Source organism: Lepidochelys kempii, chromosome 1, assembly GCF_965140285.1.
Source record: "Lepidochelys kempii isolate rLepKem1 chromosome 1, rLepKem1.hap1, whole genome shotgun sequence".
Lineage (NCBI taxonomy): Eukaryota > Metazoa > Chordata > Testudines > Cheloniidae > Lepidochelys > Lepidochelys kempii.
In genome coordinates this window covers 249,971,269-249,995,192 of record NC_136380.1, presented here as the reverse complement: position 1 = coordinate 249,995,192, position 23,924 = coordinate 249,971,269, and the positions used below count along the sequence as shown (strand labels likewise).

Genomic DNA, 23,924 nt, shown 5'->3' with positions numbered 1-23,924 from the left:
AGGAGTTGAACTCCTTTCCCTGAGCTGCTGCCAACTGAGCTGCTTTCTATTTCAATATCAGACTGGAAAAATCAAGCATTTTGGCCAGGTATATGCTGAAACCAGAGCCACAAGACTTCACTAATGTCACCTCCTTGCCATTGTGTTGCTACTTGAAGTCTTGGTTTGTGCTGCTCTCATGTTCCTATTAAAATGTCACTGCTATTCTTAACAATGCACAAAACAGATTTCAAGACACCAAGCTTCTCCGCTACTCACTCATGCTTAGCACCAGGCTCACACAGGGCCTCCAGAATCTTAACTTAATCAGTGACAGAGAGGTCCACATGTTTGGCAGCCATGACATTGCAGAAGAAGTGCTCTGCTGCCAAGGATGAGAGCCAGGAAATTGTTTACAGGTAGGACCTCTCTTCTAAAAAGTTAAGTGGTATTCCTGTTGCCAATATCCAAATCCCATGAATATCAAAGTCAGTGGGATAGGATCAGTTCCTGGCAAATTGTTAGGTTTCAGAGTAACAGCCGTGTTACTCTGTCTTTGCAAAAAGAAAAGGAGTACTTGTGGCACCTTAGAGACTAACCAATTTATTTGAGCATGAGCTTTCGTGAGCTACAGCTCACTTCATCGGATGCATACTGTGGAAACTGCAGCAGACATTATATACACACAGAGACCATGAAACAATATCCCCTCCCATTATTATTAACAGCAGGAGAGTGAGTTGGGGGGAGGGGGGCGGAGGGTGAGAAAACCAGGATTTGTGCTGGAAATGGCCCAACTTGATGATCACTTTAGATAAGCTATTACCAGCAGGACAGTGGGGTGGGAGGGGGTATTGTTTCATGGTCTCTGTGTGTATATAATGTCTACTGCAGTTTCCACGGTATGCATCCGATGAAGTGAGCTGTAGCTCACGAAAGCTCATGCTCAAATAAATTGGCAAATTGTTGCTATTAAGGGGAAGTTGTTAATATTGTGATTGCTAATATTGTGATTGCTATTAAGCAGAATCCACTGTAAAATGTTATCTGACTAAATTACACAGCATAAATGGCAAATTTTACAAACAAGTATACTATTAGAATTGAGCTTTCATAGTTTTTACTATCATGAAGTCTGAGTGTTCAGTTATGCATCAGAGGTTGTTCTTACAAGCAAGTCAAAATTCACTTCGGACTTAGATTAAATATTTCTGGGATTTCCCCTACCCCATTAGTAGCTCAGCTATAGTAAGCAATATCAACTTTATAGATGTACCATAATTGGAAAATTCCACCCATGTTACGGGAAATTCCATCCGCAAACTCATGTATCCCCTTGGCTTTGAAAGAATTTTTCCAGTGTCCAACTCTAGGTTTTTAGCACATTGCATTAGGAAACACTGCTCTAAACCGTGGCCTTGTCTTCATTGAGGAGGTGGAGGGGGAAAGTGTGTTCTTAACTCAAGTTAGCTAATTTAAAGGTAAAATCCTAATGAGGATTAGGTAACTTGTAATCTTCACATGAATTAACTTGTGTTAAGACTACGAATGGTCTTGTCTTCTATCTTCACTAGGATTCTATCTCAAGTTAGTTAACTCACCTCTCCCTCGCTCATCCCCAGTGAAGACAAGGCCCATGAGGTAAGATATATTTCCTTAGTCTATGGCATCAAGAAGCATCACTACCAAGAGTGTAAACACAAATCTGAAACTCATGACCACATGCCCCTCCGTTCAATATGCATCTCTTGCCTGAACAGAGACAATGGCATATGCTTATCTTTTAATTTTAAAAACAGCCTTGTCAATTATCGTGAGCTGCAAAGCTATGACATGTCTATATTTCTTTAACATTACTAACTGGTTAATAGGTGCATTCTTAATTCTGAGACAATACAAATTAAGGTTCTACAAAGTTGGTTTCTCATGCCATAGGAGACAAGGTCTCCACAAAAGGGGTAGAGTATCTAAAACATTTAGGACAGAGACACCCCCCCACACACACTCCAAAATGTTTAGTGTCAGGTTAAGTTATGTAAATGGTTTCCAATTTTATTCTTGGTTATTCAACCCACTGTGGCTAAAGACTCAGCACCATGATGAACAAGGCATAGGTCACTTTTCAGTCAAAACATCAGTGTTTTAGACCAATGGTTCTCAAACTAGGGCCGCCGCTTGTTCAGGGAAAGCCCTCGACGGGACGGGATGGTTTTTTACTTGCCGCGTCCGCAGGTTCGGCCGATCGTGGCTCCCACTAGCCGCAGTTCGCCACTACAGGCCAATGGGGGCTGCAGGAAGGGTGACCAGCACATCCCTCGGCCCTTGCCACTTCCGACAGCCCCCATTGGCCTGGAGCAGCGAACCATGGCCAGTGGGAGCTGCGATTGGGCCAGTTGTTTACCTGCCGTGTCCGCAGGTTCGGCCATTCTGCCAGGGCCTTTCGCTGAACAACCGTCGGCCCTAGTTTGAGAACCACTGCTCTAGAGTGTGAAGCCTCACATGGCTTCAGAGTTAAAACATCTGAGCACCAACAGGAACAGAGTCAAGACTTAGGGCAGGGGCAAACATGACCATCCTCATCTGGAGGATGAGGCTCCTAGATAGATTAGGCTTTGTGAATTTCCCAAATTGGAAGCACAGAATTTAAAATGCCTTTCAGCATCCGTGATGTTCAAGACTGACTGGGGCAGGAATGTAGTTACACACAGAGGTCAGTGGGGAAAAAAAGGCAACAGACCCACAGAAATATATAGAGGCTACTTGAAGACATTTCCCTCCCCCTTTCAAAGTAGTACCTGCAGACATGTTAACTCAAATGCTGTTCTTATAATCACTTTTCATTTTTGAAAGGTTAAGCTCACAAGAAGAAAGTACTTTTGTAATTTGTCTAACATTTGTGTTTTTGTCTCTTTAAATTTAAAGGTATACAATCTATATCTAAGCTATTTCACAAGTAACATGACTCTCTCGATCAGAGACTTGACCATCGTGTACATGAACTGTGCCCATGGACGGTGCCCACAGCATGCAAGGCATTATCAGGATAGAAATAATAATGTTATGTATTACTTTTATTCTAGCATTGTCCACAGTGTGCTAGGCACACACAATCCCTACCCCAGTGAGCTCACAGTTTAAGACAACAAGCAGCATACGAAAGGTGGGGGAGAGAAACAGAATCAAACATTTTCTTTTTAAAACAGAAACCAACAACTTCCAACTGCCCCAAATCAGCTGACCAAGAGCTGATCTACACTTAAAAGCTTAAAATCCACACCCCTAACTGCCATAACTATGCTGACCTACCCCCGATATAGATGGAGCTAGGTTAATGGAAGAATGTTTCCTTCAAGCTATCTACTGTCGCTTAGGGAGATGGAATTCCTACAGCAATGGAAAAACCAATTCATCACTTTAGTCTGCATCTACATTACGGGGTTACACTGGCATAGCTATGGCACCGTATATATGCTGTTATAGTACCCATAGTGTAGATATGACCTAAGTTCTTCTAGGAATCATGGCATCAAGAACTGGGTCCTGAGGAGGAATATGGGAGAGAGAATAATGGACTTTCAGATCAGCCCAGAAAGGGCATTCATTGCGTAAAGTGTAACATGCAAGGTGGTATGAAATAGTTGTGTAGCAGACAGGCTGTCAAGGCTGGAATCATTGAGGGACTGGAGAGGCCTGAGAGAGGAGTGGGAGGAAAAAGATAATAAGGCAAGAGCTGATAAACAGGGAGGGGCAAAGTCACAAACAGCTTTGATGGCAAGGACAAGAAGCTCAATCACTGATGAAAACAAGAAGAATTACATGCAGCAATAAGCAAGTAAAGCCTGGTCTGCACTTAAAAGTTAGGTTGGCATTCCTACATCTGTCAGCGAATATGTCCATATCCCTGAATGACATACCTATGCTGACCTAGCACCCAATATAATCACAGCTATTTTGATGGAAGAATACTTCTGTCAATGTAGCTACCATCATCATTCACAGAAGTGGTGTTCCTATACTGACAGGAAAACCTCTTCCATTGGTGTAGGCTGCATCTACGCTACAGGGTTGCCAACATAGCTACAGCAACATAGCTTTGCTGGAATAGTTTGAGTATTTTAGCTGTTGTATTTTGAACATGTAAGGCAGTCTAGAGAGGATGTGACTGCAGTAGTCAACATAGGAAATGAGGGTCTGGACAAGAGTCTTAGCTGTGTGAATAAAGAAAAAAAGAGTTAGGATGGTAAAGATTAATGAAAAAGTGACAAGATTTGGACATGGGTTGAATGTATGAAGGGAGACGGAGTAGTTCTTGGATCTCTCTTGTAAAGCACAAAATAGTCATGGTTAGCAATTACTTCTGGACAGCTTTCCAATGAAATATCAAACTGAAATCCTTACTGTGTCAAGTTTTCACTTAATCCAACTCAAGGAATTTAGCACATCTGTAAAAGTCAGTCTGGAGATTCTTGGACATTTGTACCCTTAGGAGCGTCCAAACTGGTCTTTACAAAGGTATGAAAAGCTTTTGAAATTCTAGTGTAGACAAGCCTACTGACAAAGGCCAAATCCTGGCCTCAGTTACATATGAGAATACTGATATTAATAGTATTTCATAGATATAAGTGAAGGCAAAATTTTGCCACGTATTTCCAATCACATCCACAACATACAGGTCCATTATCTAGAACAGTAGTTCTCAAACTGTGGATCAGGACCCCAAAGTGGGTTCATTTTAATGGGGTGGTCAGGATCAGGATTAGACTCGCGGGGGTCCGGGGCTGAAGCTGAAGCCTGAGCCCCTGCCACTCTGGGCGGAAGCCAAAGCCTGAGGGTTTCAGCCCAGAGAAGCAGGGCTTGGGCTTCACCCCCACTCCCTGGCCTGGGGCCATGTAGTAATTTTTGTTGTCAGAAGGGGGTCGTGTTGCAATGAAGTTTGAGAACTGCTGACCTAGAAAGAGGATTCATTTGCAAAATCTATTCTGTCTCCAAATTGGCAATAATGGAAAATTCAAGAGTGAAACAAAGATGTTTCAAGCTTACATGGCAAGAAATAAATGGTTCTGAAATTTTGTTGTGAAAAAAGTATGTTCACTCATGTGGTTATCAGATGCCTCAATTTAAAAAAAATGCACAAAAACAGATAAATGCTTCTGCACTCCCTCCACCCTGGAAGTTGTCCTTGAATTAAACAGAGGTTATTACTCAGCTGGCCTTTGGGGCATCACTCAAAATACACATTCATGCAAAAAGAAAATTTCTAAAAAAATCATCTTGTACTCAGTGATCAAACCTCAGTTTGCAAGCATACACTCAGTGTTCAAAAACCAATAAATTAAGTTAATTTTTATTTTCCAAAAATTCAATCAGGCCCAGATGTCCAAGAGCAATGATAACTGGTCATATACTAAACTCAGTTTTGGGAGCACCAAAACCTAAGTTTTAGGAGCACACTCTTGCAGCAATATTCGTAACCCATATGACTCTATGTCAAACTCAAAATCACCACAAGGGCCACATGAGGACTAGTATATTGGCCTGAGGGGCCGCATACAATGATACAGAAGTATAGTCAAAAATGAAAAAAATGAAGAGTAATATAGAATGCTATAAAAAGTCAATGTTTTAATTTTTTTTAAAAACTAATGTGAAGAGGGGTTTCTATAAAATATAAATACCTGTAACTATCCCTTATCTGGTCAGAAACACTGATGATGATCTACACTAACAGTCTATCAACACAGCTGTCATGGCAGGAACTTTTTAAAGTAACTACTCATACAAAATACATTGCCACTTTTAACATTCTTCCCAACTACTCCCAGCAAAGAATCATACATGCTGAACTTCATACCTCAGACTGCTCGTCTAGTCCATGAGGCCCCACCTATTCCCTCCCTTTCCCACCTCCATTCCAACTCCTTCCCCAAATCCCCGCCCCACCTCTTCTCCACCTCCTCCCTGCTCTCCCCGCCCCCCCAATCCCTCTTGGAAAGTCCTAAGCACTGGGAGGTAAGTGGAGGAGCGGGGACGTGGCAGGGGGGATAAGACAGCCTACCAGGAAACTTTCAGGGCCTGGTGAATTGCCTTTACTATTGATAAATTAAATTAACCTGACCTAATGATCTTGTCCTATGAGTGAAGTTTTTGTGCTATGGTTTATACACATGCAGGCATTCTGAGACTTACTCTTCGACAGTCTAAACTTTAGGAACAAAATATAAGATATCACAGACTCAGATTTTGTTCACTGAAAAAAAATCAAATTTGAATGGTGTGAAGAGGCTTACAGCACAACATAAACCAAATCTTTTTGAATTCTAACAAGCTCTTGAGCTTAAGGAAAATTGCAGTAATGAGTTCTACTGGTTAAATAAGTGGTTATACAGTTTTACACAACACAACCGTTTTTTCCATATTCATAGATTCATATGTTCTAAGGACAGGACCATTGTGATCATCAAGTCTGACCTCCCGTGTAACACAGGCCACAGAAATTCCGCACAAATAATTCCTAGAATATATTAATGTTCTTTTGTTTTTATACAGATGCTATGCAAACAACCAATGCTAGATTATGACTAAGGCTACATTTTAGTCACGGGTATTTTTAGTAAAAGTAATGGACGGGCCATGGGCCGTAAACAAAAATTTACGGCCCGTGACCTGTCCATGACTTTTACTATATACCCTTAACTCTCCATCAGTCCAGATTGTACCCTGGGTAATGCCACAGTCATACATACATTGCCCTCTTCAGAAAACAGTCTTGCAGCATTACACCTTGCACTGTAAGCCTGCTTCAAAGGTATGCATTCAAACCTACCCATAAACCCATATTTATGCCATACTTGTTTATGATTGATAGAATCCTCCACAAATTCCACTTTATTGCCAGACCTTACAGACCTTTTTACCTAGCTTCATACTAGGTTTGCAAGACAGAGGCATCTGTACCAAGCAGACCCAATATAGATAACCATCCGTAATTCCATACCTGGTCGATTGCAAACTTCATAAGCCTCAACAAAACAAATCTTATTTTCTGACAGATACTACACAAAGAACAGAAGTTACAATAATTTGACTAGTAAGTTTCCACAGTAAAACTTAGCATTTGTACAGGACAAAGGTGATTTTTTTTTATTTTTATTTTTTTAAAAACAGAATGTACTGAGCTGAAGGACATTACATAGATAAGAGGAAGTTATCAGTACAATGAACACACAAAATGTACTGCCAAGTCGTCCCTACATTGGTAAGAGGTGAAAGGCCTGGCCAGCATGCATGGTTAGTGGTAACAGAAAAGAAACAAAAGAGAAATTGCATGGGCAGAAAAATGTATGTAAACTGAAGCTTGCACGTGGTACAGTATTGTATTTGCTATGTAAGACAATGCTTAATGTTGACTGGATGATCATATAATCCAGAATGGTATAGATGTTAGAATGTAAAGGGAAATTTCTTGTGACCCACATATGCCCCAGGAGAAGGTAGCTGATCAATTTATTTTTCTGTGTAGCTATCATTCATTGCTTTTATAGAAATTGCAACTGCAAGGCCATGTTTTTGGTTCAAACAAAGGTCTGAATTAATAAACCTGAGTGTCTTGGCCCCAAGCTCACCCAACATTAGTACAGTTTCATTCCATATGTGGTATAATCACCACTGCAGCACCAGCATTACATATAACTAGCTCCATAAGCAGTAGTTTTCATCCTAGGTGTAGGCATAATGCATTATGGAACTCTGGTTCAGTTTGGTCAAGAGTTCTCTCATGTCACAATGGACCCGAACTACAATACAATAAGTGTGGAAAGGAGATACCTTGTATTCTCCATAAGTTAAGCAGGGATTCAACTTCTTTGTGAAGTGGGTATGATGAGTCATCCCTGAGCCGGTGAGTATTCTGAGGTAATTACCTGCAAGTCCTCTGAAAGGCCCATGCTAATGAACCAGGGCCCAGCCAATCCACAAGCAAGGGCCTAACCCTGGGAGACCCCAAAACAAGGTATATAGGCTCCTTAGGAAACAAGCCACTCCAGCCTGCAAAACATTGCTACCTTAAGTGACAGGATTCCCAGGGGATACAACTTTTAAGGGGGCACAGCAGTACCCCAGTTCCCTCTCCAATATGGGCTGTCTCTCACAATACTTTCCTAGTGACAAGGAGCAAACCCCTCTAGGCACTGTGATCACTCAGCACAACAGCATGTGGAGCCCCACCAGATAGATAGCATGAATGCTCCCAGAGACACTCGCAAATCACACCAGCCAATGTCCCCCACTTCCAGCCTTGCACCCTAGAGCTGTACCATCTTGTCCTGGTCTGAAGCCTAACCAGTGCAAGTTTATTACCTAGTCCACCCCTCCCTCAATGTGGAGAGGACATACACAAGCCTTTGGGAAATCTCAGCTCAGTTTACAAGCACTTCAGCCAAAATACACTGTTTTAGGTAAATATAAAACAGAATTATTAACTACAGACAGATAGATTTTAAGTGATTATAAGTAGTAGGCATAAAAGGTCAGAGATCGTTACCAAGAAAATAAAAAGGTAAACACACAGTCTAAATCTTAAACCTTATTAGTTCAAGCAGTTTTCTCACCCCACTAGAAGTTACAGTACTTAATACACAGACTTCTCTCTCTCTATCCTGGGGCCAGTCACCACAGTTGAAGTCCATCTTTTCAGCATTCTTGTTGCTTCCAGCACAGGTGGGGGAAGAGAAAGGCCAAGGCAAGATGCCACTGTCCCTTATTTTATATCCTCAGTTTACGTGCCTGGAAAATACTAGCCCAGACACATCCTGTGGGCTTTGCCGAGTCACAGCATTGAGCAGTCCCCCAGTATAGTCTTGTGCAACTGAGTCCTAGAGTTGGTGCTAGCACAATTGTCATTGAATTGTAAATCCCTTGATTACAACTCCCCTGCTGATTAATGGTCATTGAACACCTTCCTGGGCGTGGTTTGCCTTCTTTGTCTGTCATTAGGAAACTTGTAACACGTTTCAGTAACAACCATACAGCAAAATGTCATAACTTAATATTTACTCATGATATACTTTTTTTTTTTTGACAGAACAATGGGTTTCAGCAGATCATGACTCTTCATATGACATCTTATGTGACATGCTTCGTATGAAATATATCATAATTACATAACAGGAGTAAACATGGGGGTTCCAAGGTGCTGCTTTGACTACAGAGTGCCACATCTTCCCAGGATTCCCAGCTGCCTGGTAGTTCTGACAGACTGCTCCACAGATTGTGCCTGTTCCTTCCCCAGCCTGCACTGGCACCCAGGCTAGCCTTACAGTGGAGGGAAAAAAGCAACCGTAACCAAATCTTTAAACTATAGTTGCAGCCATCACTTCCACAATCATAAAAAAAAAAAAAAGGGTAAGAACAGAAGTGTTCAATCTACTCTTTCCATTTTATTCATTTTATTCTACCATACCTCCCCTCCTATTCAAGTAATCTCTGAACAGTCCTAATCTTATCTGTCTCCTGACTATAGACCTCTTCTATATTTAACTTGTCAGTTTGGATTCACATTTCATTTGGGCTGTTTGCGCTCATGACCTCAAAACTCAAGAGAATTCACCAACAAAAGATGATTATATGGCCTAACCCCACTGTCATGGTTACACGGCTGACTGCAACTCTATCCCCTTTCTAGTCTCCGAGTGCAACACCTCATGTGTCAGGCCACATGCCTTTACCTCTCCTGGGTGGAACTCTGCAATCCTTCCACTCCTAGGCCAGTCCAGGGACTAGAACAACCTATGTATCAACAATGCTTACCCAATAAGTTTGACTGGGGTCAGCCCATGCCAAAGTCTAATGCCTTTAGCGTATGTAGTGACCAAACCACCTTCTTAAAACCAAAGCGTTTATTTCACAGTAGAAACGAAACTTCCAGAGAAAAAGAATTTTAAAACAAGTCGACGTGCAAGTCTATCTTATCTAAAAGCTCACCATCCCCTTATGGGTTCAAATTTTAAAAATACAAGATGGGGGGAGGGATAGCTCAGTGGTTTGAGCATTGGCCTGCTAAACCCAGGGTTGTGAGTTCAATCCTTGAGGGGGCCATTTAGGGACCCTGGGGCAGAAATTGGGGATTGGTCCTGCTTTGAGCAGGAGGTTGGACTAGATAAACTCCTGAGGTCCCTTCAAACCCTAATATTCTATGATTCTGTGTCAGGTAATCACTGATTAATAATGATCAACACAGCAAAGCACAGATCGGAAAGTTATACATACCAAACCAGACTGGATAAGTGATTTCACAGCTCGATTCACTCGCAACTAACACCCAGAAACTCTCCCCTTTATATGCAATGTGTGTTTACAGAAAACGAGAACGAAAACACATTGACCTACAGAGCTCTTTTCACTGTATCTGGTCTAATTGATAAGCTAAAGACACATGTAACCAAGTCATTGACAAAAAAAACAGGAGTACTTGTGGCACCTTAGAGACTAACAAATTTATTAGAGCACAAGTTTTTGTGGGCTACAGCCCACTTCATCGGATGCATTGAATGAAACATAGTAAGGTATGTATATACACATACAGAGAAGGTGGAATTTGCCATACAAACTCTATGACATTGACAGAAAACATCTGTAAGTAGTTCCTGATAATGAGCAATTGGGAGAGGAGTTTAACTTATCACAGAGAACATCTGCCCCTCAGTAACAAGCAGTCCCTTTCTTGTGGTTCCACCTAGTTTTGCGGGTTGGCTAGGAGGAAGTAAAATATTCAGAGCTAGTAGTTCTAACCTTGCCCCTTAACAATCCTTGTTTGTGGAGGGATGGCTTATGCTGAGCTATTCTATTCCCTTCCTCCCTTTTCAAACTGTGGGTCATGACCCAGTACTGAGTCACAGAATGCAAGGCACTGGGTCGGAGGCGGCTCTGGTCAGCACCGTCAACTGAGCCATTAAAAGTTCCACTGGTAGTGCTGCCTGGCTAAAGCAGGCTAGTCCCTACCTGATATGACATCGCGCTGCACCCTGGAAGTGGCCAGCAGCAGGTCCAGCTCTTAGGCAGGGGGGCCACGGTTCCTGGCCAACGGGTGTGCGGGGAGGAAGGGCGGCGCGGAGGGGAGGCCTGTGGGCGAGAGTCATGCAGAGCTGCTTGTGCTCCTCCACCTAGGAGCTGGACCTGCTGCTGGCTGCTTCTGGGGTACAGCGTGGTCCATGGTACTAGGACAGGAAGGACATGGTACTAGGACTAGTCAGGACTAGTCTAGGACATGGTACTAGGACTAGACAGGAAGCCTGCTTTAGTACCCCCGCTGCGCCACCTGAGATAAGCCCATGCCCCAATCCCCTGCCCCAGCCCTGAGCGCCCCCCCAAACCCAGAGCCCCTTCCTGTACCCCAAACCCTCATTCCCAGCTCCACCCCAACCCTCTGCCCTAGCCCTGAGTCCCTCCCACACCTTAACTCCCTCATCCCCAGCTCCATTGGGTTCTGGGCATCAACAATTTTCTTCAACTGGGTTGACAGAAAGAGTTTGAAAACCATTGTCCTGTTGAACTAAGTTTAGTCATAGAGTAAACATCCCAATAATAGGTCTACCTACATTATTACAGAGCAGCTTATTTTGTTACACCTTTTTCCCCATTAAATATATCACCTTCACTCATTCCCATACTATGCTGCTTGTTTGAGGTTTTCTTCAGGATGAATTTATGTATAAGAAAGGGGATCAAGACATTTTTAAACTGTTTTCCCTGTTTTTTGATAAACTACTGGCATAGTACTAGATTTCTGCTACTATGCATCTATTTTCTAGAAATATACCAGACATCAGATAGATCTTTACAATGAAAAGCACATTCCATTACAGACTTCATCTTGGTGCAAACAAGATCACACCTATAAACGGTGTAAAAAAATCCATCTGGGGCTGCTTAACAGCTTGCTCTTAAAATGATTAAAACAGCTAAACTTCGGAACACAACTTTCTCACCACCAAATGACAGATCTTTTATTCTGCCATACTTCTTTTCTCCCTACCACAAGCCCTTCTCAGTTATCTTTTACAGTACTGAGCAAGTCAAATCTCTTCAACGTGCAAAAGTCAGCAGTAAGAAGATGCAAAACCACCAACAAATCCACATCACAAACTGCACTGTTCAGCTTTCTCGCCTTCTGTTTAGCACATGCAACTTGTCACAGATGATAACGGGTGTGGCTCCAAAAGGAAATAATAGAAGCTCCTTCCAAGAACCAGAGCTAGATCTAGAGAGTGAAGTGCCGGAGAACACCATGCGGAGAATAATCCAGCGGCGTGAGGGGGGTGGAAGATGTAGATGGTATCAGAGAGTTTGCTCCGTCTCTCGTTTCTGACACAGGACGCACCGCAATAACAGCAGCAATTAGGAGCCCCCCGACAGAAGAGTGGTAGTTAACAGAAGAATCCCAAGCCCCCACTTGCTCCTGGAAGAAGTTGCCCGCAGAGCACACACAGCAGAGGGGCCGGGCTCCCTTTCAATATCGAACTCCCCCCCCCCTCCGCCATTCCCGCATCGCGACATGACCCAGGCACTCACTCACCCCCGTGACCAGTTCATCCCTACACAACAGCCACGGTGAGAGCGGCCAGAGACCCCGGGCCTCTCCCGCTGCCCGCCAATGGGCGGCGACCCACGCGAGCACCTGCCCTCCCCTTCCAAAGGGGGGCCGCCGCGGTCGCTGACAGAGCGATGGCAAGAGCGGCGCCTCTCGGCTTCCAGCGGCGACGGGCTCCTCGCCCTCCAGCTCCTCTAGCGAGGAGCCCGGCCTGGGGTGGGGCGGACCGAGGGGCACTTACCCGGCGTGCAGTGCAGGGGCGAGGTCGGCGAAGGGACGGGCGAGGAGGGGGACGCCGGCGGCTGCAGCTCCTTGGGGGTGCCCGGGCCGGGGGACGGGGCGGCGGGGGGCAGCATGAGGTAGCGGTCGGGCTGTGGCAGGCAGCGCAGGCAGAACGAGTGCAGGCAGGGCAGCAGCTTGGGCCGCCGGCTCTGGATGTGCTGCCCGCACACGGCGCAGGTGTCCAACAGGTTGAGCTGGGCCGCCTCCCCGCCGCGCTCCGCAGGGCCCTGCCGGCTCTCGGCCTCGTTCTCCCCGCTCAGCGCCGCGGCCCCCGCTCGATCCGCCGGCCAGGCCCCCGCCGCCACCGAGACCGCCGCCGCCGCCTCCATTGTCCTTGCGCCGCCCGGCGCCTCCCGCCCCGGGGGGTGTGGGGAACGCGACTCCACCGGCCGATCCCCGGGCCGCGCCGCGCCGCCAACGAGCGGACCCTGCCCCCTCCGCGGCGTTTGTTATCCTCGGAGGTTGCAACTGCACCCGCGCGACACGGCCAACGGCCAGCCGGGCCCCGCCCCCTCCTCGGAGATGGGTCTCCCCGTCGCCCCGCCCCCTTATTGCACATAGATTCCGCCCCGCTCCTCCCCCTGGCTCCTCCCTTTCCCCTGTCACCGCGCACTGGAGACCCCGCCCACCCCCGTATAGCTCCACCCCCAACACCGCCCGCTCTGCACACGGACCCCCACCCTCGCCCCTGCTCCACTCACACAAGCTGTTTCCTGGCCCGTCCCCTCCCCTCACATAGCTCCATCCCCCACCCCTCTCAGGCCTGAAAGTCCTGCTTCTGCCTGGCTTCCTCATCACACCACACTCCTTCCTAAAGGGAAACTCTGCTCCCTCTCAGGACAATACACCTGGCCTGGGGGAAGGGGGAAGTAGGGGGTTTATCCCTTCCCTACCCTTTCTAGGCTTACTACCTTTGAAAAGGAAAAAAACTGGCACCCACCGCCAGAAGGCAAGCCCGCCCCCTAACCATAAGGCAACTTTGCAACCCCTGCCCTTTCAACAGTCACTTATAGTATCTACAGAAAGGACACACATCGATAAGATTCCAGAGTGGTAGCTCTGTTCGTCTATATGAGCAGAAAGAAGGAGAAGTACTTGTGGCACCTTAGAGACTAACAAATTTACTGGAGCATAGGATTGATACTATTGCACAACTCCTCACTCTCACATGACTCAAACCTTCTCTCACACATGCATGGTGTGCTTACAGTGGTGGTGGGCAGACAGCTACTGTATTTTCAACAGTTTTGATCTGTTATCGCTTAAACTGCAGAAGTGAGAACACTGCAGCATCTTTAGCTGGACACAGAAACTTTTAACTAGGGCTGTCAAGCGATTACAAAAATTAATCACGATTAATCACACTGTTAAACAATAGAATACAATTTATTTTAAATATTTGTGGATGTTTACTATATTTTCAAATAAATTAATTTCAATTACAACATAGAATACAAAGTGTACACTGCGTACTTTATATTTATTTTTGTTACATATATTTGCGCTGTAAAAAACAAAAATAATTATTTTTCAATTCACCTCATACAAGTACTGTAGTGCAATCTCTTTATCATGAAAGTTGAACTTACAAATGTAGAATTATGTACAAAAAATCTGCATTCAAAAATAAAACAGTGTAAACCTTTAGAGCCTACAAGTCCACTCAGTCCAACTTCTTGGTCAGCCAATCACTCAGACAAAGAAGGTTGGTTACAATTTGCAGGAGATAATGCTGCCTGCTTCTTCTTTACAACGTCACCTGAAAGTGAGAACAGGCCTTCGCCTGGCACTGTTGTAGCCGGCATCACAAGCTATTTATGTGCCAGATGCGCTAAAAATTCATATGTCCCTTCATGCTTCAACCACTATTCCAGAGGGCATGCGTCCATGCTGATGATGGGTTCTGCCTGATAACAATCCAAAGCAGTGCAGACCAACGCATATTCATTTTCATCATCTGAATCAGATGCCCCAGCAGAAGGTTGACTTTCTTTTTTGGTGGTTTGAGTTCTGTAGTTTCTGTATCAGAGTGTTGCTCTTTTAAGACTTCTGAAAGCATGCTCCACACCTTCCCCTCTCAGATTTTGGAGGGCACTTCAGATTCTTAAACCTTGGGTCCAGTGCTGTAGCTATTTTTAGAAATCTCACATCAGTACCTTCTTTGCGTTTTGTCAAATCTGCTGTGAAAGTGTTCTTAAAATGAACATGTGCTGGGTCATCATCAGAGACTGCTTTAACATGAAATATATGCAGATTGCTGGTAAAAAAGACCAGGAGACATACAATTCTCCCCCAAGGAGTACAGTCACAAATTTAATTGATGCATTTATTTTTTTAACAAGCATCATCAGCATGGAAGCATGTCCTCTGGAATGGTGGCCAAAGCCTGAAGGGGCATACAAATGTTTAGCATATCTGGCACGTAAATACCTTACAATGCCGGCTACAAAACCTTGCAATAAAGCCCATTGCCAACTGTGTCCACATATCTATTCAGGGGACACCATCATAGGGCCTAATCACATCAGCCACACTATCAGAGGCTCGTTCACCTGCACATCTACCAATGTGATATATGCCATCATGTGCCAGCAATGCCCCTCTGCCATGTACATTGGGCAAACTGGACAGTCTCCACATAAAAGAATAAATGGACACAAATCAGATGTCAAGAATTATAACATTCATAAACCAGTCGGAGAACACTTCAGTCACTCTGGATGTGTCATTACACAAAGGAAAACTATTTCCCCATGTTTATTTCCTCACCCCCCATCCCCCACTGTTCCTCAGACGTTCCTGTTAACTGCTGGAAATGGCCCACCTTGATTATCACTACAAAAGGTTCCCCCCCTCCTGCTGGTAATAGCTCATCTTAAGTGATCACTCTCCTTACAGTGAGTATAATAACACCCATTTTTTCATGTTCTGTGTGTATATAAATCTCCTCAATGTATTTTCCACTGAATGCATCCGATGAAGTGAGCTGTAGTCATGAAAGCTTATGCTCAAATAAATTTGTTAGTCTCTAAGGTGCCACCAGCACTCCTTTTCTTTCTGGCTACAAAAGTGCCATGCAAACGCCTGTTCTCACTTTCAGATGACATTGTAAATAAGAAGCAGACAGCAGCATCTTCCATTAAAGTAAACAAACTTGTTTGTCTTAGCGACTGGCAGATTAAGAAGTAGGACTGAGTGGATTTGTAGGCTCTAAAGTTTTACACTGTTTTGTTTTTGAGTGCAGTTATGTAACCAAAAAAATCTGCATTTGTAAGTTAGACTTTCACAATAAAGAGATTGCACTTCAGTACTTGTATGTGGTGAATTGAAAAATACTATTTCTTTTATCATTTTTACAGTGCATATATTTGTAATAAAAAATAAATATAAAGTGAGCACTGTGCACTTTGTATTCTCTGTTGTATTTGAAATCAATATTGAAAATGTATAAAAACATCCAAAAATATTTAATAAATTTCAATTGGTATTCTATTGTTATAAGTGCGATTAATCATAAGTTAAGTTTTATTTTAGTTAATTGCATGAGTTAACTGCGATTAATTGACAGCCCTACTTTTAACATTAGATATCCCAGTGTATTGTGGGAATAATACAAATCTTTAGACCCCTTTAAAAAAAACCCAGCAGATTAAATTATTTTTCTGGCAATTGACAAATCCATACAAAAATCAGCCAGGCCGGTCAAATACAGGCTAGGTCAGGGATCGGCAACTTTTGGCATGCAGCCCGCCAGGGTAAGCCTCCTGGCGGGCCAGGCCAGTTTGTTTAGCTGCTGCATCTGCAGGTTTGGCTGATCGTGGCTCCCACTGGCCACAGTTTGCTGCTCCAGGCCAATGGGGGCTGCGGGAATTGGCACGGGCTGAGGGATGTGCTGGCTGCCACTTCCCGCAGCCCCCATTGGCCTACAGCAGCAAACCACAGCCAGTGGGAGCTGCGATCAGCCGAACCTGTGGATGCGGCAGGTAAACAAACTGGCCCAGCCTGCCAGGGGCTTACCCTGGCAGGCCGCGTGCCAAAGGTTGCCAATCCCTGGGCTAGGTGGTAACCCTAATCCCCTCCTTTCCTCCCACTGTTTTCAACCAGCTGTTTCGTCCACCTGTCCTAGGGACACTTGCTGGCTCTCTATTTCCTAGCCTTTGGCCAGAATGAGTGTGATGCAGAGATTTGGACATAGGGTGACCAGACAGCAAGTGTGAAAAATTAGGATGGGGTGATGCATAATAGTTGCCTATATAAGCCAAAGCCCTGAATATCAGGACAATCCCTATAAAATCAGGACATGTGGTCAACCTACTTGGACACTGTGCTGTGTATCAACCTGCGAACTCATCAAGGATGAGGACTGTTCACAGATACAGGAGATCAAACCTCAAACAGTTTAGGAGGATCCCACCTAACTCTGGCACCTAGCCACGGTGATTGTCACTCTTGCTCTCTCTCTCTATTTTTTTTAACACTGAGTTTTGTAGAGGTTGTCATGTCAATAAAAAATCTTAGGGCTCCTCTTCACAACTTTTACCCTAAGATTCAAGCTACACTAAACCACAAACGTTTTATATTCTGGAACAAGCATGTGGGCCATGTCCAGACTAGCCTTTACAGATGTGCCAACTACTTGAAGTTAATTAAAAATCAATTAACTCAAAGTGGAGGGGAAAAAACCTCCACTGTAATGCAGCCATACTATTACTGAACTGAGCGCTAACCTAATTATCTCTCTCCTCCCCACCCACAAAAGACACTGCCTCCGCATAGGGACATAATTAATCAGACAAATGGGCACACGAAGAGTATTAGTGTAAAAAGCTTTTAATGATGTAAGACAATTTTTTTTTACCACACAGAACAATGCTTAGTAAGCATGCTTATCTTCACGATCCAGCCTCAACAATTACAGTAATAAGCTCACGATCCCACCAAGTTGTTTCAGGACAGAAGCAATTTTGGATTTAAAAAGAGGGACAGTTAAGAGATAAAGCTCATTCTCTTCCTGGGAATAACACCACAGGAACAGGCTACTCTTTCTTAACCCTTCTGTCTTATTTATGTTAATAAGAACGATGCCAGCCAGCCCATCTGTCATCTGCATGTCTTCTTTTCTCCAGTCCTGCCGCATCTCCCTGCCTTGCTTAGAGCAATCAACAGAAGGGTGGGGTCTTCAGTTTCAGTCATTAATATTAATATACACTAGCTTTCACTCATGCTCTCCTCTTCCCTCCCCCCACTTCTCTTCTCATTTAAGGTGGAATTGTTTCAGGATATCCAGAACAAGACAAAAAGCCATCTGAGGGGGAACTGGAATAGGCATTGCCAGACAAGTAGCTACTGAGTATGCAGTTGCAATAGAGTGAGACAGAAAGCCATTTAAAGTGGAATTGCAGTAATTGAGTACTGAAAAAAAAACTAATTAATGCAGTTCATTTTTTTTCTTCTGCAAAAAAAACAAAAACCCCAGCAGTTTCTTTTTCAATGCATCTTTCATTTACATGGTAGAGAAGGGATAGGAAACACCAGGTCTGTTATGACATCCTCAGATATATACATTTTTAAACTAGCCTTCACAGAAATTCATACATAAAATTTTACCTCAGAAGCATGCCAACACATGAAACAGGAAAATATTCTACAATACAATAAAAATAGAAAACTCACTCTATTGCAAATTGATTTCAGAGGCTATTGCTGTATTTCAAGAAATAAAAAAAATGATATTTAGGTCTGCAGACTGGAGCAGTTACAGTGGGAAGCAGTTCAGATAATTTAGTGTGTACACTAAAAATTGCATTGCTCTGTTTTACAGGTATGGATACTGAAAGTACAAAGGTTACTACTCTCTTGTCAAGTATTTTTCTTCTTTTTATTATTAATTGTTTTAACTAGTCTCCTAGAGAAACAAAGTGGGTAAGGTAATATCGTTTATGGACCGCTTCCGTTGGTCAAAGAGACATGCTTTCAAGCTTTCGCAGAGCTCTTCTTCAGGTCTTCTGCCCCGGTGCTTGATGCAATTTTAAAGTGTTTGTTTCCTCATTGGTCATAAAGAAATATCAGGGCTGGATTAAGGCAATCCCATGCTCTATGCATACCACAACACAGGCCCTCCATATCTCCATCTCCATGCTATGGCCCCACCCCATCAGTGGCAGGGCCATCTCTCACAAAAGCTGACTGCTGGATGAAGATTCTCCCGCCACTCCTTTTTGGAAAAACTGGGATCCCTAACCCTCGAACATGCAGAAATAGCAGCAAGCCCCTCCCCCCCCCACTTCCTTGTGGGCACCATGGTAGGCATGGTGGTAGGTCCCCTCCAAGAAAGGCAGAGGCAGTAATATGAAGTCTTTTTACTCACTGAGGCATTGCATCAAGGGTCCTCCTTCCTCTCAGAAACAGCAGAGAAAACAGTGGGGGCATCTAGTGCTAGTCAGCAGGGTCCCCTCAGTACTTTCCCAGTAATCAGGGTGTAACAGTTTGGGTGTGTGGGTGTACCAGCCAGGGCCGCTGCAAACTCTTCTCCTTCTGCCTCCCAGTGTTCTTTGATGGGGTGGTGTTGACAGGGCCCCCAGAGCAGTGGCCCCACTGAAATGTACAGTTTTCTCCCAGTTAGAGCTATTGTTTTAATGTGTCTGCCCACTCAGACAGACATATCTGTATTTCTCAGTTATAGAGACAAGGTGAGTGTGGTAATATGTTTTATTGGACCAGCTTCCATTGGTGAGAGACAAGCTTTTGAGCCACACAGAGCTCTTCTTCGGGTCACCGACATGGCTTCAACTACACTGCATGCCTCACTCAGTTATACTCATTTCATATTCTCCATAACCACAAAGACAAGAAACTTACTTTTATTGTAATGGAAGCTGAGATTTTGATGTAATCTCATGTTCTAGAGGAGCTGGGGCCCTGAACACAGATTTAGAGTGCCAGGGCCTTAATTTTGCATCTGGAGCATAAACCGGAATAGGAAACATTTTTCCCAATCTCACTTTTAAATCAAACTCAGTCTAGTTCTCCAGCCCTGAATACACTTGTATCCATTAGAAATTGAAAAGGGAATAACATGCTGTTACCCCTTTTGATCCAAGTGACTAGTCAAGTCCAGGGTCCTACAGGTTGTTTCCACCAAGAAAAGAAACGGATGATAGAGCCAGCCAGGTATTTTCTTTGAAGCAATCTTATTTACAAATATTGTACATACAGTCTGGTTTCCCAGAACACAGTAATCAAACAGCAGGAGACAGTTCCTCTGTTTGCTGTTCCAAACCTACCTTTCCAGCCAGCACTCTGTGCCCAAAGAGCTTCCTCTCATAGCCTTCTTCCAGGGCCACATTACCTGTGCTTCTGTTATCCTCTACTTGGCTTCCTGGTCAAGACTGTGTCTCTCTCTCACAGTTTCTCCAGGAAAAGCCCTTGCTCATGCATTTGAAATCCCTTAGCTTAAATAAATCCCTTAAATAGTTGAAATTATTTAATTTAAATTATAGTTGAAACTATTGAAATCCCTTAAATAGTTCTGCTTCTATTTAAGCTTTGCTATGCACCTCTGTTTTGGGTGCTACTGCTATTGTTTCAGCCACTTCTTCACAATTATTCTGAATGAAAGATGGTGGTTACATCCAATCCAGAATAACAAAGTTTAACCCAACCTATAACAATACTTCCAAAACACACTTCTTGAAATGCAGCAAGGAGGCATTAGGTTCTTTTTTTGGAGGGAATTGCCAATGCCTCCCTTAGGTCTTGTCTACCTGGAATGTTTTAACAGTTATACTGAGATAATTATAGTAAATCCATTAGAGTTCATTGACATAAACCCCCATGCGGACTCTCTTATTTTGGAATAAGTGGGATTATTTTTGTTGTTTATCTTAAACCCCTCCCAAAGTGACAAACTAAACTGAAAAAGGCACTCATATCAAAAGAAGTGTGTGCATATGGGGAGTTATACTGGTACAACTGGAGAACTTTAAATGCACTCCCAACCTTACGGTGGTATAACTTTCCCATGTAGACAAGACTTTAGAGAAGGTGAGGGCCAGTTCCTCCTAAAATGGTGATCATTATACCTTTGCTTAAGAAATAATCTTTTTACTTTGGGAATCCTGTTAATTATCACCCAACCTTGAATCTCCCTTCTTTGTAAAAATGTGTGGAGAAAGTGGTAGCAAAATAACCCTGACAATATCTGAAGTCCACAGAGTTCCTTGTCCCTGATCAATCCAGTTTTAGACCTGCCTATGGCATCAATACTGTACTGATTTTGTTGATCAATCATCTCCTTCTAATGATGGATGAGGATTGAATGAGCATGCTGAATTTTTTTATCCTTTTTTAGATCTGTCTGATGGCTTTGATGCCAGATTGCCGGTGATCACAAAGAGTGATTGACATTTTTGCAAACCCAGTGTAAGAAAGAAAGGTACAAAACAAAATTGATTACCCATACCACCTTTCTCAAGGTTCTTTGAATTTTGATTGCTTTACTAAAGAAAAAAAGACTCCAGAGTTTAATTTAAGTTTATTGAGTTTTATTAGCTGTCCTTAAGAACAGCAACTAGTCATCTGGTCTATAAGGCGGCAAAAATTATATTGGACTATAATTTTGCTAACATAAATTAGAAAATTGGTTGATGCAATAACTATCCAGGTTTTCAGAATCAAATAACACAATCACAATAGAAAATGACACTTAACCACAATCCTGGGAAGGTGACTTTCTTTAGTTTTTTTAGATCGCTCAGAATAGGTCCTCATTTATGCCAATTGGTTATCAATTCTACGGTTGCTAACACATCAGAGGAAAAACAATTCAAAACTAAAGCATACAAAAATTTGGTCAATTACTTACATGCCCATTCATTAAGGTCTCCTTCCCAATAAATCTACAGTAGTCAACACTTAATCTACTTCACCATGAATTATATTAGCTAGATGATCTGATTAACCCTCTGAACTACCTAACGTGAACTGTAACATTTATAACAAGTTGTATAGACTGAGAAGAGTTCAAGAGTCTTGCCCACTTGGTCTCGTTTTATGTCTAGACTTGAAAGACAGTATGAAACCATTAGCTACGGTAGACACATAGTGTTTCACAATGTTAGTTAACCATGGTAACTAGTTCAGATTCAAAGCTATTTTACAGCAACCTGTTACCAAAAAAAAAAAAAAAAAAAGACACATACTGTAACTCTGTGACAATCTTTAAAGAACTTTCCCAAGTATGTACACTTCTTACTAATTAGCTACCGAATTTCTAGATGTAGTTAACTGACTTATTTATCATCCAGGAGAAAGTCTCTGTGTTACTTATGATCAGATCTGTGTTCAGCATCAACTTTTAGTTCAGCTACTGTTCACAGCAGGGATTGACACTGCAACACATCTGGAGTGAAGGATGGACATGATTACAGTCTTTTCCTGGTGTCAGAGTAGCAGCCATGTTAGTCTGTATTCGCAAAAAGAAAAGGAGTACTTGTGGCACCTTAGAGACGAACCAATTTATTTGAGCATAAGCTTTCGTGAGCTACAGCTCACTTCATCGGATGCATAAAGTGGAAAGTACAGTGAGGAGATTTTATATATACACACAGACCATGAAAAAATATGCATTGTAAGGAGAGTGATCACTTAAGATGAGCTATTACTAGCAGGAGAGTGGGGTGGGGGAAGAGAAAACCTTTTGAAGTGATAATCAAGGTGGGCCATTTCCAGCACATTTCCAGGAGTTAACAAGAACGTCTGAGGACCAGTGGGGGGGGGGGGGGAGGAAGGAATAAACAAGGGAAAATATTTTCACTTAGTATAATGACTCATCCACTCCCAGTCTCTATTCAAGCCCAAGTTAATTGTATCCAATTTGCAAATTAATTCCAATTCAGCAGACTCTCCTTGGAGTCTGTTTTTGAAGTTTTTTATTGAAGGATACTCACTTTGAGATCAGAAATTGAGTGACCAGAGAGATTGAAGTGTTCTCCGACTGGTTTATGAATAATTCTTGACATCTGATTTGTGTCCATTTATTCTTTTATGTGGAGACTGTCCAGTTTGCCCAATGTACATGGCAGAGGGGCATTGCTGGCACATGATGGCATGTATCACATTGATAGATGTGCAGGTGAATGAGCCTTTGATAGTGTGGCTGATGTGATTAGGCCCTATGATGGTGTCCCCTGAATAGATATGTGGGCAAAGTTAGCAACGGGCTTTGTTGCAAGGATAGGTTCCTGGGTTAGTGGTTCTGTTGTGTGGTTGCTGGTGAGTATTTGTTTCAGGTTGTGGGGCTGTCTGTAGGCATGGACTGGCCTGTCTCCCAAGATTTGTGAGAGTGATTTGTGTGACCGTCCTTCAGGATAGGTTGTAGATCCTTGATAATGCGTTGGAGAGGTTTTAGTTGGGGGCTGAAGGTGACGGCTAGTGGCGTTCTGTTATTTTCTTTGTTGGGCCTGTCCTGTAGTAGGTGACTTCTGGGTACTCTTCTGGCTCTGTCAAGCTGTTTCTTCACTTCTGCAGGTGGGTACTGTACTTGTAAGAATGCTTGATAGAGATCTTGTAGGTGTTTGTCTCTGTCTGAGGGGTTGGAGCAAATGCGATTGTATCGTAGAGCTTGGCTGTAGACAATGGATCATGTGGTGTGGTCAGGGTGAAAGCTGGAGGCATGTAGGTAGGAATAGCGGTCAGTAGGTTTCCGGTATAGGGTGGTGTTTATGTGACCATCGTTTATTAGCACTGTAGTGTCCAGGAAGTGGACCTCTTGTGTGGACTGGTCCAGGCTGAGGTTGATGGTGGGATGGAAATTGTTGAAATCATGGTGGAATTCCTCAAGGGCTTCTTTTCCATGGGTCCAGATGATGAAGATGTCATCAATATAGCGCAAGTAGAGTAGGGGCATTAGGGGACGAGAGCTGAGGAAGCGTTGTTCTAAGTCAGCCATAAAAATGTTGGCATACTGTGGGGCCATGCGGGTACCCATAGCAGTGCCGCTGATTTGAAGGTATACATTGTTCCCAAATGTGAAATAGTTATGGGTGAGGACAAAGTCACAAAGTTCAGCCACCAGGTTTGC

The 23,924-nt window shown here is 43.4% G+C and overlaps 1 protein-coding gene across 5 annotated transcripts in view; it reads right to left on the bottom strand.

Annotated features, from left to right (window-relative positions):
• The window catches only part of TRIM24 (tripartite motif containing 24), a 138,125-nt gene extending 124,763 nt beyond the window's left edge, over positions 1 to 13,362 (bottom strand). For all 5 annotated transcript variants that reach the window (XR_012156085.2, XM_073322713.2, XM_073322728.2 and 2 more), the window contains exon 1: positions 12,804 to 13,362. Coding sequence is in view for 4 of the 5 variants with exons in the window: in XM_073322713.2 (XP_073178814.1) it covers positions 12,804 to 13,173 (370 nt within the window). In the remaining variant the exon portion in view is untranslated. The remainder of the gene's footprint in view (positions 1 to 12,803) is intronic.
• Positions 13,363 to 23,924: the final 10,562 nt, after the last annotated feature.